Here is a 12,217-nt window from a genome sequence, read left to right on the forward strand (position 1 = left end):
GAACACGAAGGATACCACTCTAGTTGTTATCAAAATTTCACTGCTTTGAATAGCAAATATAAACAACGTGCTGGAACAGAATCTGAGAAATCTACATCGTATGAAATTGACGATGAAGTACCATCAACGTCGAAAGAGTAAGTTTTATTCTTTATGGATTTTTATGAAAAATAATTAACTTAATGTTTTTCTGTTAAATACAATGATTGAGTTTCATTTTGAGTAATTAACTCTGTACATACTAATGTATTTTTTGTTTACATTTGAAGTAAGATTTTCACGCATAAATATAGAAATTTCGTTTTATTGTCAAGTGTACTTATGCTAGTATAGAGAATACATGTAGAACGGGATTTAATGAAAATAACGTTTAAATTTTTATAGCTCACAAAGTATAGACTGCTTGAAAAGTGTACAAGTGCCTAGACATCATGATGCTCAAGCTTTTGAATGCAGGTAAAAATGAGAAAATATTTTCAAGTACCAAATTTCTTTAAGAAATTATTTACTGTGTAATAAATGTGATTATTTTCTTTTTTCAATAATACTGTCGAACGGGTCTGTGATTTGAAATGGCATGTTAGTGCTTCTGAAGAAATTAAAATAATAGAAAAAGAAGCCGAGGCCAGTAATGATGACGCTGCTGATGACAATGGTATCTGTATATTTTGTGACAAACGACGGAAAAAAATAAAAGGTCGGTGTTTCGATGCTACTTTATGTACAAATTCAGACATAATAAGTAACGTAAGGTCGTCGGGAATTGAATTAGACGAACTCGATATTGTTGCACAAATTGGGGAGAATTGTAGATGTATTTTTTATCATCGATTGTGTAAAATATCATTTGAATATAAATTGCGATTAGTTCGATTGGCAAAGAAAGAACGAAATGAATGGCACCAAATTCGCGAAGAAAATAAAGAAGCTTTCACGGCAGTTGCAGAATTTGTACGCGTCAATGTAATTAATAATAAGCAAAGTTTTTTTTAATTTTATTTGAGAAGTTTATATGCCGAAGAATTTAAGCGATTGCACCAAGTGTTTGACGAAAATTCATGTGATACACGACATTTAGAAGAAAGATTATTAACCACATTCAAAGGTAAAATTTCAATACGTTTCATAAACAATATAAAAGTTGTCGTACCATACGGTGCCACACTTTTAGAAGCAGACCTGCCTCGCATATCACATGACAATGACATTCGTAAAGCAGCTCACCGATTAAGAGAGGATATATTTAATATGCCTATAAAAAAATTATCTTACGATTACAGTGCGGAGAATCTGATAAAGAGTGAATGTGAAATTCCATTATTATTATTGACTTTTCTGACCACTGTTTTATGCGGAACAAATGGAAGACGGAAAAATAGCGAGTATACGCAACGTGCAGTGTCATCGATAGCCCAAGATATTATTTTTGCTGTGAAGAAAGGGCAAGTGAAAACATCAAAGCACATTTCACTTGGCCTTGCTGTGAAAAGCGTAACAAAGAGCAAAAAAATTATCAATATTCTTAACAAATTTGGGCACTGTTGTAGCTACAGCGTTCTGGAAGGGATTGAAACGGAAGCTACCTTTACTACCATGAATGCGAATGAATTATGTCCCCAAGAGATTCACCGCGAACCGACTTTATGTACAGGTGTTGCGTTTAATAATTTCAATAGATTTGTAGAGACCAGTTCAGGTAAAGATACCTTACATGACACCGTAGGCATAATTTTTCAAAATATTGACGACAAGGTTATAGATACGACTCAGCATGTTGAATCTGATTTCGATTCTTACAACGATATTTCCAATGACACATGCGAACATGAAACAACTAAAAAAAAGAGACGAACAGTAGATGTTGTGACATTTGACATTGAACCATATATGAAAAAACCAAAACTCCATGAAACTTTACTACCACTTGCAGACCCTCGACGATTAATTTAACCATACTCTGTAACATCTGTGACAGATATCAAATTTGCATGGATGTTATCGCATTATTTACAGTTGCAAAATATTCCGATGTGGATGGGATATAATAGTATCATTAATAAATATCTGAGTCACAAACAAATTATTTCTTATTTAACGACTATTAATGAGTCTCCAACCAGTATCGCTGTTGTTAAATTAACACTCGATCATTGCCTTAAAATAAAAAACGAGTGTCATCAAAAGTACGTTCAAGTTACGTACGATCTTGCTGTTGCCAAAGAAGCTATGCGAATTCAAAGTGAAGAAGCGCCTATATATAATGAAATATTTATTCATTTAGGCGAATTCCATGTAGAAATGGCGTATTTTGAGGCAATAGGAAAGTTTATTGATGCTTGTGGAATTACTAACATTCTCGTAGATTGCGGTTTAATAGCTAATGGATCTGTCAATGGATTCATTTTGGGAAAATTTTTCAGTAGATGCAAAGATTTACATCAGCTTCTCAGTTTAGTTTTCGAAATGTTACATTTTGAACGTTTTCTCAACGATGAAAATATAGAGATTTCTGATGATGTTAAACAATGTATTATTGATTTTGCCAAACATAAAAGTGAAAATCTGAGAATGGACCAACAGAAAGTATTGCATCTTATTAATAAATATGATTTATATAAAAAAGAAACTCTCTTAGGACGTCATGGTAAAACCCCGCAGTTCTATGCACTGTATATACAAGCAATAGACAACTATATGATTATGAATGCTGGTGTAAGAAGAAGTGATTTGCAATTATTTACGAGTGTGCTGCCAAAAATAGCAAATTTTTTTTTTTTCTACAATCAGCAAAACTATGCTCGCTACTTGGTCAAATATTTAGATAATTTAATAAAAATCGATACAACACACCCTGGCTTACGCGAAGAACTTGAAAACGGTTCTTTTGGAATTAAGCGTACAGAGAAACCTTTCTCGAGACAGCCAATCGATTTAACGTTAGAGCAAACGATAAATTTTGATGCAGCCAGTAAACTGACAGGTATTATTAATTCGCAATCACAGTCTCCGTACAAAAATTATTAGTTACATTATGAGTGAATGTGGTCTTCTTCAAAAGCAGGACGTGACGAATGATTTAAAAAAATATAGAATTAAAAATAGTTCATCTCACATTGAAAAACTGTTATCTACTGTAAGGGAAACTATAAATCCATTTTCTTGTGATTTAGATACAGATGAACTATTCAATATTTCTAGAGGAGAATCTGCAGCTGAAAGTATTGCTGACAGTCTTTTAAATGTTCATACTAAGGGTGAAGAAATGCAATTAAAATTTATTGAAGAATGTGCAGTAGATGGGAATAGATTTGAACTAGCTATTTCACGTAATAAATATTTAACTTTTGCCGATTTAAATAAAGTAAAAAAACAAAACCCTAAGGTTAAACAATTACAACTGCAGAGAGACTTATTTGTGCAGTTGTTACGGATTTCTCTTGAAAAAACTCTAAATATTGATAAGGTATTATTTTACCTGTTAACGCCTGTACCACTAGCCTTATGTCATCTTGATGGTTCCATATGTAAAACAGAAAAAGCTAGTTTGATGCATTTGTTTGAAAAAAGATCTTAGAGCGAAAGGCCTGAAACAACGGATGTTATAATTTATGATGGTTTTTTTCTGTTTCACCAAACGAAAGATATTCCGGTAACTTTTGGCAATATAAGTTCAAAAATTTTTCAAAGTTTAATGAGAACTACAGCTAAGACTGTTATTATAGTATTTGACAGATATTTCACACCTTCAATAAAAGATTATGAACACTCTTTAAGAGGTGTTCATAAAAAAACAACCCTTTACTATCCGTAGTAGGGATCAAACGCGAAAAACGGACTTTAGTGTAGAGTTAAAAAATATTTACTTCAAAAAAAGTTTGATAACATTTTTGATGGATGACTGGGCATCAGATGACTTTGGAATTTTCTTAGGGAATAAAGTATTGTATGTTAATTATGACAAGTGTTATCGTTATGAAAATATTGATTGTAAAATGAATGTAACTGAAGTTGACGAGTTATCTTGTTCTCAGCATGAAGAGGCAGATACAAAAATTGTTTTTCATGCTTGTCATTTATCAGACGAAGCAAACGTTACAATTAGATGTTCTGATACTGATGTACTTATAATAATGTTAAGTAATATGATGCACGTTAAAGCAGATATTAAAATTTATATGCACGTTGGCGTTGGAACAAGACAGCGTTTCATCGATGTAAATAAACTACATGAAAGTTTAGGGAATGATTTATGTTTAGCACTACCTACTTTTCACGCTCTAACAGGATGCGACTTCAATCCTGCTTTTTTCAGAAAAGGAAAAAATCGTCCATTTAAAATACTTGAAAAACAGCATAAATTTATAGAAGCTTTTTGTAACGTGACCGATCTTAATAATATTGACAGTTCAATCGAATTACTTGAGGAGTACATTTGTCGAATTTCTAGTTACCGTAAAATAAAATGTATTGATCAAGCGAGCGTTGCGGCATTTTATAAGACATATAAATTCAATGACAAAGATACTATTTTTCAAATGACTAATAAAAACTTCGATGGATCTTCCTTGCCTCTATGTAAAGCAGAGTTAAAACAGCATATCCTAAGGTCCATATATATTTCAAATCTTTGGCGAAAAGCGCATTGTAAATACCTTGATGATCTTTCAATAACAAACTTTGGATGGAAAATAGAGGAAAACATATGCTGTTTTAAATGGTTTGAAGGTGACCAGTTACCGCCACTCATCAAAAAAATCATACTAGACAATACCATTGAAGAAAATGAAGGTACTCTAGTATTTATTAAAAGTTCCTTTAAAATTTTCAGCAAGTACTCAAATATTATTTTATTCCAGATCAATCAGAGGAAATAAATGACTGTGATATTGGCCACCCGATGGAAAATTTAGAACAGAATTTTCGGATGACGATTCCAATTCCTCCCCAGAATATTCAGATGAAGATGAAGAAATTGATGATATATAATTTTTAATGTCAGGTTTTATTAAACAAATGTAATAAACAATGAATAATTTTATTGATTTACATCGTTTCTTTTATTATTTCAAATATTCATATGTTATTAGTCACAGTTACGTACTGTTAATTACTGCATGCGCACTATAGCAATGAATACGTTGGATATTAACTATTTTTACTTTGAAAGTAGTGTAAGAACTCTTTTGGTCCGCGTTCAAGTTGTAAGAACTTTTTTTTCTAATTATTTATGGTTCAAACTTCCCTCTCATATAAATAATTAAGTGAATAAAATTTGACACCACCCTCGAAAAATATCACATGATTTGCACTCTGTAAGAACAACATTTCCTCGCTTGTCAGGTGTAAGAAATGTTTTTTCACTAATTATTTATCAAAAACTTACTACCATTTGAGTTTCAAGATGAATAAGATTTGACAAGAGTGCTTTGAAAAATTACATATTTTTTATTAATTTTTACATCCATGTCCCGCTAAACGACCTCGGTAATATCATGAACCTTTCTTACTTTACTAATATAACTAATTCTACTCATATGGCTGTGAATAAGATTTGACACATATTTTGTCGCGGGCTTCCGGTCAATATGCTCGCACAGACGCGCATGCCTACATGCAGCCTATCGATACAGTCGTGCATTTCAACAAATATGTAAAAGAGCTAATGATCTTTATTATTAGGCAAACCCTTCGTAAAAGATTCTTTGTATTTTTTCCATATTTATTCACCTTGAACGTTTTCTGAAGTTAAAAACCAAGCAAAAAATTGTCTTAATTGATATAAAAATGTTACGTGGGAATTGTGGAGTTTCGGGGTGTAAGGGAATTGAATACACGTGGAAGAAAGTATATGTTCGTTTATTAGAGTCTCAAAGCGAGAGCAGTTGCGTGCGTGGCGTTAGGTTCGGAGGCTGATCGGAGAGAGAGAGAACGGGAAAGCTGATAACGCTCGGGCCCGCCGCGGAAAGGTGATCATCATATCTGTATCCGCTGCTAATGCGCCGCGAGAGGTGAGTCTTGGGCGCGAACTTACAAAGGTTCTAGATACTGTACGTCACAAAAACATAACAGCAATTGCTTCTTTAAAAATATCATCGATTTTTCCATCATTGTTTATTAAACCCAATGCAATTGCAGTATCTTTAAAAGTAATCTTTAAAAGTTCCATAAGTTATTTCATTGTATGTTCTAATGTCTTTGAACGATGTCAAACCAGTTACTTTATTTAATACAAGTTAGAAAAAAAATCTTTTATTTGTTTTGGAGATACAATATTTAATCGACCAATTGCAATATTTTTTATTAAATTTTTCTTTTAAGATTTATTTTTAGTTTAAGATTACTATTTGAATTTCCATATGTTTGCATATCGTTGTTCGAGAAATTAACGATAACGTAAACATGTAATGAATCTGAGAAGCTTTTAATTTCAATACTTGTACCACAAGTCCCATTTTTTGATATTATGTTAATGTATTTATCACTACTTTTTACATTTTGATAATAATCGCTTCCTACTATGAATTCATAATAATTTTGCCATTTATTTACAACATTATTGATGACTAAAGTAAAGTAATGTTCATATTGTAATTTGCAATCTTTATGCGCCTTTTCTAGTATGGTATTTCCATCGACCAATAAAGTCTCAAAAGTATTTATATAGAATAAATCGATGGTGTCGATGTTTTCTTCCGCGGTAATTACAGTTAGTCTAGATAGCCCGCCTGCGTTGCTATTATACTCTGATTTCTTGTACTCAATAGCGTATTCAAAACTACGTATGTAGAAATATCGTGGCATATTGCATTCTCATTCCACTGTAACGTGGCAATTCTTTGTTTTTTACAAAAATTTGTATAAGTGGTCTGTGATCCTTAATTAATGTAAATTTGTTCCCTCAGAGGTATTGTTGAAAATTTCTTACAGCATAAACAATGGCATATGCTTCTGTATCTATCTGATTATATTTTCTCTGTGTTATATTCAACGTTTGTAAAATGTATTGTATTGGCCTTCCGGTACCATCAAAAAATCCATGCGATAACACACTGCCCCGACACCATATGGGCTCGCATCCATTGCCAGTATGAGAGGTAAATTTGGATGTTAATACGTTAAACATTGTTCACAAGTAAAAGCTTTCTTTGCTTCGAAAAATGCCTTTTTCTGGCGGTTTAACTACGAAAATTTATTTTGTGTACATAAAAGTTAGTACAAAGGTTCTAAAATTAAACTTAATTACGTTCTTTAGAAAATCTGCCGTAATAATTCACAAATCCAACAAAAGCTAGTAATTCTAAAATACTTGTTGGTCTCATCTTTTTTTCTATCGCTTCTAATTTTTGTGTATCTTTGTGTAATCCGCTTAAATCTGTTACGTAACCACAGTAGTATTTTCTTGAAGCAAGAAATTCACATTTTTTTCGATTTATTTTTATATTGTATACATCCAGTACTTCAAGAACTTCTTTTAACCTTAACATAAGCTCTGTGAAATCTTAAGCTGCTATTTTAATATCGTCTAGAAAAACTTTAACGTCTTCAACACCGTGAAATATGTTTTTTATTTTCTCTTGCCGAATTGCTGGTGCTGTGGCTACACCATACATTATCCGATAACATTTAAATCGTCCCCGATGTGTAACAATCGTTAATAAGTTAGCACTCTTATCATCGACTTGTAATTGTAAATAAATTAATTTAAAGTTTAATTTTGTAAACGCAGTACAACCTGCCATTTCTGAGAAAAGTTTTTCTACTGTAGGAAGCGGGTGTTTATTTATCTTTAATTGTGGATTTACATGTAACGTTATAATCTCCACAAATTCTTACTTGGTTATTTCTCTTAAGCACAGGTACAATAAAAGTTGCAAAATCCGAGTATCAACTTTTCCTAAAATTCCTTTTTTAATGAGTAAGTCCAACTCTTTATCTACTAAAGGTATTAATTTAAACGGTAAGGCACTGAACTTAAAAAAAAACAGGTTTAACGTCTTCTTTTAGTATAAATCTTCCTGAGAAATCTCACATGAGATCTCATCTGATATCTCATGTGATTTCTCACCTGAGATCTCAGGTGAAGTCTCATGTCAAATTCTAATCTGAGATCTCAGTTGAGATTTTTAAGAGAAAAATAAATAGAAAAATTTTGTGCAACGATTACAATTTATACATTAAGGTGGTTCTTCACGATGGTGCCGTATCAAAGCGACACGGGACCCTGTGGTTTTATAATTTTCGATAAGCGTATTATTTGCAACATAAAATATGTGGTACTGGCAGTTGACTATAATATAATTGCATTTACATACCAATAAACAAGCTAATAAAGTCAGAGTAAGAGTTATAAAAAAATTTTTTTTTGACGCAAGGTTCTGAAAATGGCATGTACGCTCCTACTTAAGCAGACGTTGCCGCCGATTTCTGCATGTACCTATATATACAATCTTCGAACGTCGTCTGCCGCACAAACGTAACCCCTTCACTTTTGTTTTTATTATCCGATGTATCTCTTATCAGTCAGTGAAATAGTTAAATAATTGTAATCGTACAAAATAGTGATGCCACCTGAATATACTGTCCGCTGTACGAGCGGGAAAATGAAAGGAAAATTTGTTAAAAAGAAAGTACAATTAAGGCGAGATAAAATATTGGCATCGGCGGCTAAAAAACGAGCTCTCCAAGCTGCAGCTTGTGTAAGTATTATTAATTCTACAATTACCACGAATGTAAAGGAAGCTTACTTTTAAAACATTTTAACTCATTTTAAATACTCGTAGGATGACACAAATGTGTCTCGTATAATCGGAAAGGCAAGGCATGTTGTTGAAATCAAAACATTGGCCTCTCAGTTGTGGTGTAAAGATTGTTCGATTCCTTTATCATTATTGAATGTGGAGGAAGAGAGAAAAATTGGGTTGGCCAGCCTATTCAGAGTCAGATGTACGAAGTGCAATATTATAAAAACAGTTCACACTAATGAACGTATCAGTGGAAGTTCGTCGACGTATGAAGTTAATGTTAAATTAGCCTTTGGTAAGGAATTGTACATAAAACATATGTACAATAATTTTTAAAATACAAGATCTAAACGAATGTAAAAAATTTGCAGGTATGATCGATGCTGGTGTTGGAGATACGCATGTAAATACAATTTTATCAGCTATAGACGTAACAAGTCCTGCTCCAGCAACCACAAAAATGTGCGAAAGAATAGTTGGTCGTGCAATAGAAGAAGTGGCAGAAGAGTCGTGCATTGAAGCCATTCGATTAGAAAAACAACTTACTTTAGAGAACGAACCAGAGCAGAATTTGTAAGATTTAACAACTACCCAGCAGTTGTGATTCGAATAACTTGTTTTTTTGTTTACAATTTTTGTTAGTGATTTCTGATTAATTTTTTGACAAGATGATTTATACACTATTTTTATTCAATTTCTTATCTACCAATTTTACATTTTTATTTTTACAACTACAAACAATCAATATACACAATTATATGTAAAAAAATAATTTTGTATATTTAAATATAATATTAAAAGGATAATGAACCTCATTTTAATTTTCATGCTCAACTGTTCCAATCTCTTTAATCCTTCATTTTTTGTGTTATGCAGAGTGAATGGGAAACCTCGAAACGATCACGATCCTTTTCCTCCAGTTTTTTTAAAGGCGTCATATGACACCGGGTGGCAAAAACGAGGGACAGGCCGATCTTACAATAGTTTGAGTGGTAAAGGAGTTATAGGAAAACCCAAGCTTTTTTTGAAATTAATTTCCAACTAGTTTTTAAAATACAAAAATAATAATATTCAAGGTCATGGAACAGCCATCGGATTTTTTTCGGGAAAAGTGATTGCTTTTGCAGTAAGGTGCAAGGATTGTCGTCTCTGCAAGATTGGACATCCCAAAGAAGATCATGATTGCAGAAATAATTATGAAGGGTCTGCTAAATCTATGGAAGCAGACATGGCAGTTCAAATATTTACTGACAATAATTTATTTAAACAAGAGAATGTTGAAGTAAGGACATTAATCGGTGATGATGATAGCTGCACAATAGCATCTGTTAGAAGAAAAGCAAATTATGAAGTGGAGAAATGGTCCGATTTTAATCATGTGAAAAAAAATTTCACCAGTCATCTGTATAGTCTAAAATTATCACCAAGCCTCATTAGTTACTTTGGTAAAAGCTTTTCAATAGCCATTAAACAAAATAAGGGGGACGCCAAAAAAATTGCACAGGCTTTGAAAGCAATAGTTCCCCATGCTTATGGTGATCACACTCTCTGTGGAGCTTGGTGCGAGGGTAATATGGATAAACAATATACCCATAAATATCTACCCAAAGGAAAGCCGTTGACAGATGCAGATTTGAAAGTAAAAGTAAGTGAGCTTATAAATCGTTATGCCTCCAACTCGCAGAAAATTTCAGAGGGTGGTTCAACTCAGGCTAACGAATCTATTAATCAAATCATCTCAACGAAATGCCCAAAAGCCAGGCATTATGCAGCATCAGAGTCATTGACTTTTCGTGCGAGCGCTGCTATTTGCCAGAAAAATATGGGCTGTCAATATTCCAGTTCGGTTTTCCAAAAAATAGGCCTTAGACAGAGCACCGGAAGTTCCTTGTCAAGACAAAAAAAAGATGCGTTGCGACAAATAAAGTCAGTGCGTTCAAAAACTACTACGATAAAACGTAGGAGACAAACTCTCAAAAATCTACGAGCTTCTAAAAATGCATCCTATGACAGAAAAGAGGGCATCACTTATGAAAGTGGTTTTGCATCGACAGATGTTTCAAGTCTTATCCCTACTGACACAGTTTTCACGCAAGAAAAAGCCGATTTAACATCTTGCAAGTTAATACTCTACGATTTGGAAACTACTGGCTTATCTCACCTAGATGATATTGTCCAAGTAAGTATACTTATGGTAATTATAGTGTATTCCAATGTACTTGAAATGGAAAACTGATTCTTTATTTCAGATTTCAGCTGCTTCGTTTGCAGAGGACAATGATTTCAACTCGTATATTATACCATCCAGGCCATTTACAAAGGCAGCAACACAGATAACAGGACTTCATATTTCGGAAGGTGAATTACACTTATACGAGCATCGTGTGACTGCTGTGTCTGCCAAGGTCGCTTGTCAAAGATTCGTAGAATACCTGCAGGGTTTCAAGTGTCCTATTATTTTACTCGCTCACAATGGATTCTCGTACGTTATTTTCAGGCTTATAAATTGTTTTTTTTATTTATGTAATTAACTGATAAATTATAATCTTTCACGAAGGTTTGATAACCCAAGAATTATCAGATTCATGCACCAATGTTCGCTGTACACAGAATTTAGCAGTTGCGTGAAAGGGTTTGCGGACTCGTTGCAAATTTTTAAATGTACTCTGCAAGACAGAAAAAAGCAGAAAGGTAAATTTACTCTTGGAGCTTTGTTAGGGGACATTGTACCAGAGTACAAACCACAAGCACTCCACAATGCTCTCGAGGATGTCCAGGCTCTGAAAAAACTTCTTCAAGTTATGTTCAAGACAGAAATTGAAATTAAACATTTTGCAAAAAGCATGTGTCAAATTAACGAGGAAAGACAATTAAAAATAACAATGGATCTCAATAAATCGACTTTATTGAGGTATAAAGATACATTATCATCAAGAATAATAAATAAACTGTCAGAGGTAGGAATCACTCATGAGATTATGCAACAGGCTTTCGACAAAAATAAAAGAGAAGGTTTACGTGTTCTGTTTACTGAAAATGTTGAAGGGAAACCGAGAGTCACAAAAAATCCTGCAGTTATAGAAAAAGTATACAATTTCTTTGAAAATAAATAGTATTACAAATGGCCATATTATTAAATTAAACATTATGTTGCATGATATTTCAATTATTTTATGTATATAAGTACTTACTTTTATTATTTATGAGTTATCAATATATTCAGAACTAAATATTGATATGCTTCTTGTTATGATTACCTTATGTACGTTTTTAACACAAAAATAAACTCTAATTTTCATTTTCAACAAATATTAATCATAAAATAATTTTACTGATTGTCTTATTGCCATATTAGTAAGTGAGTCATTTTAAATTTGCGCGCGCGATCCGAGCGTCTGCTCGTTTACACGGCAGACATTTCGCTCTCGCTGATCAATAACTGATTACGTTTACGATTAAATATCGTTTACTATTTC

General features: G+C 32.9%; 1 protein-coding gene and 1 pseudogene across 1 annotated transcript; both read left to right on the forward strand.

Moving 5' to 3' along the window:
- The first annotated feature begins 3,031 nt into the window (after window positions 1–3,031).
- Window positions 3,032–4,993, forward strand: LOC149375739 (uncharacterized; annotated as a pseudogene).
- A 3,607-nt stretch (window positions 4,994–8,600) lies between these two features.
- On the forward strand, window positions 8,601–11,822 carry LOC149375740 (uncharacterized). The gene is made up of 9 exons (XM_089596151.1): window positions 8,601–8,696; window positions 8,781–9,036; window positions 9,113–9,314; window positions 10,140–10,309; window positions 10,352–10,667; window positions 10,755–10,920; window positions 10,991–11,223; window positions 11,299–11,652; window positions 11,729–11,822. The coding sequence occupies exons 1-9, from the start codon at window positions 8,601–8,603 to the stop codon at window positions 11,820–11,822; spliced, it is 1,887 nt and encodes a 628-aa protein (XP_089452277.1).
- The last annotated feature ends 395 nt before the right edge of the window (window positions 11,823–12,217 follow it).

This window comes from Copidosoma floridanum, unplaced genomic scaffold (assembly GCF_036245765.1).
Source record: "Copidosoma floridanum isolate Cflo_tuat_1 unplaced genomic scaffold, Cflo_Japanese_pri ptg000004l, whole genome shotgun sequence".
In the NCBI taxonomy this organism is placed as follows: domain Eukaryota; kingdom Metazoa; phylum Arthropoda; class Insecta; order Hymenoptera; family Encyrtidae; genus Copidosoma; species Copidosoma floridanum.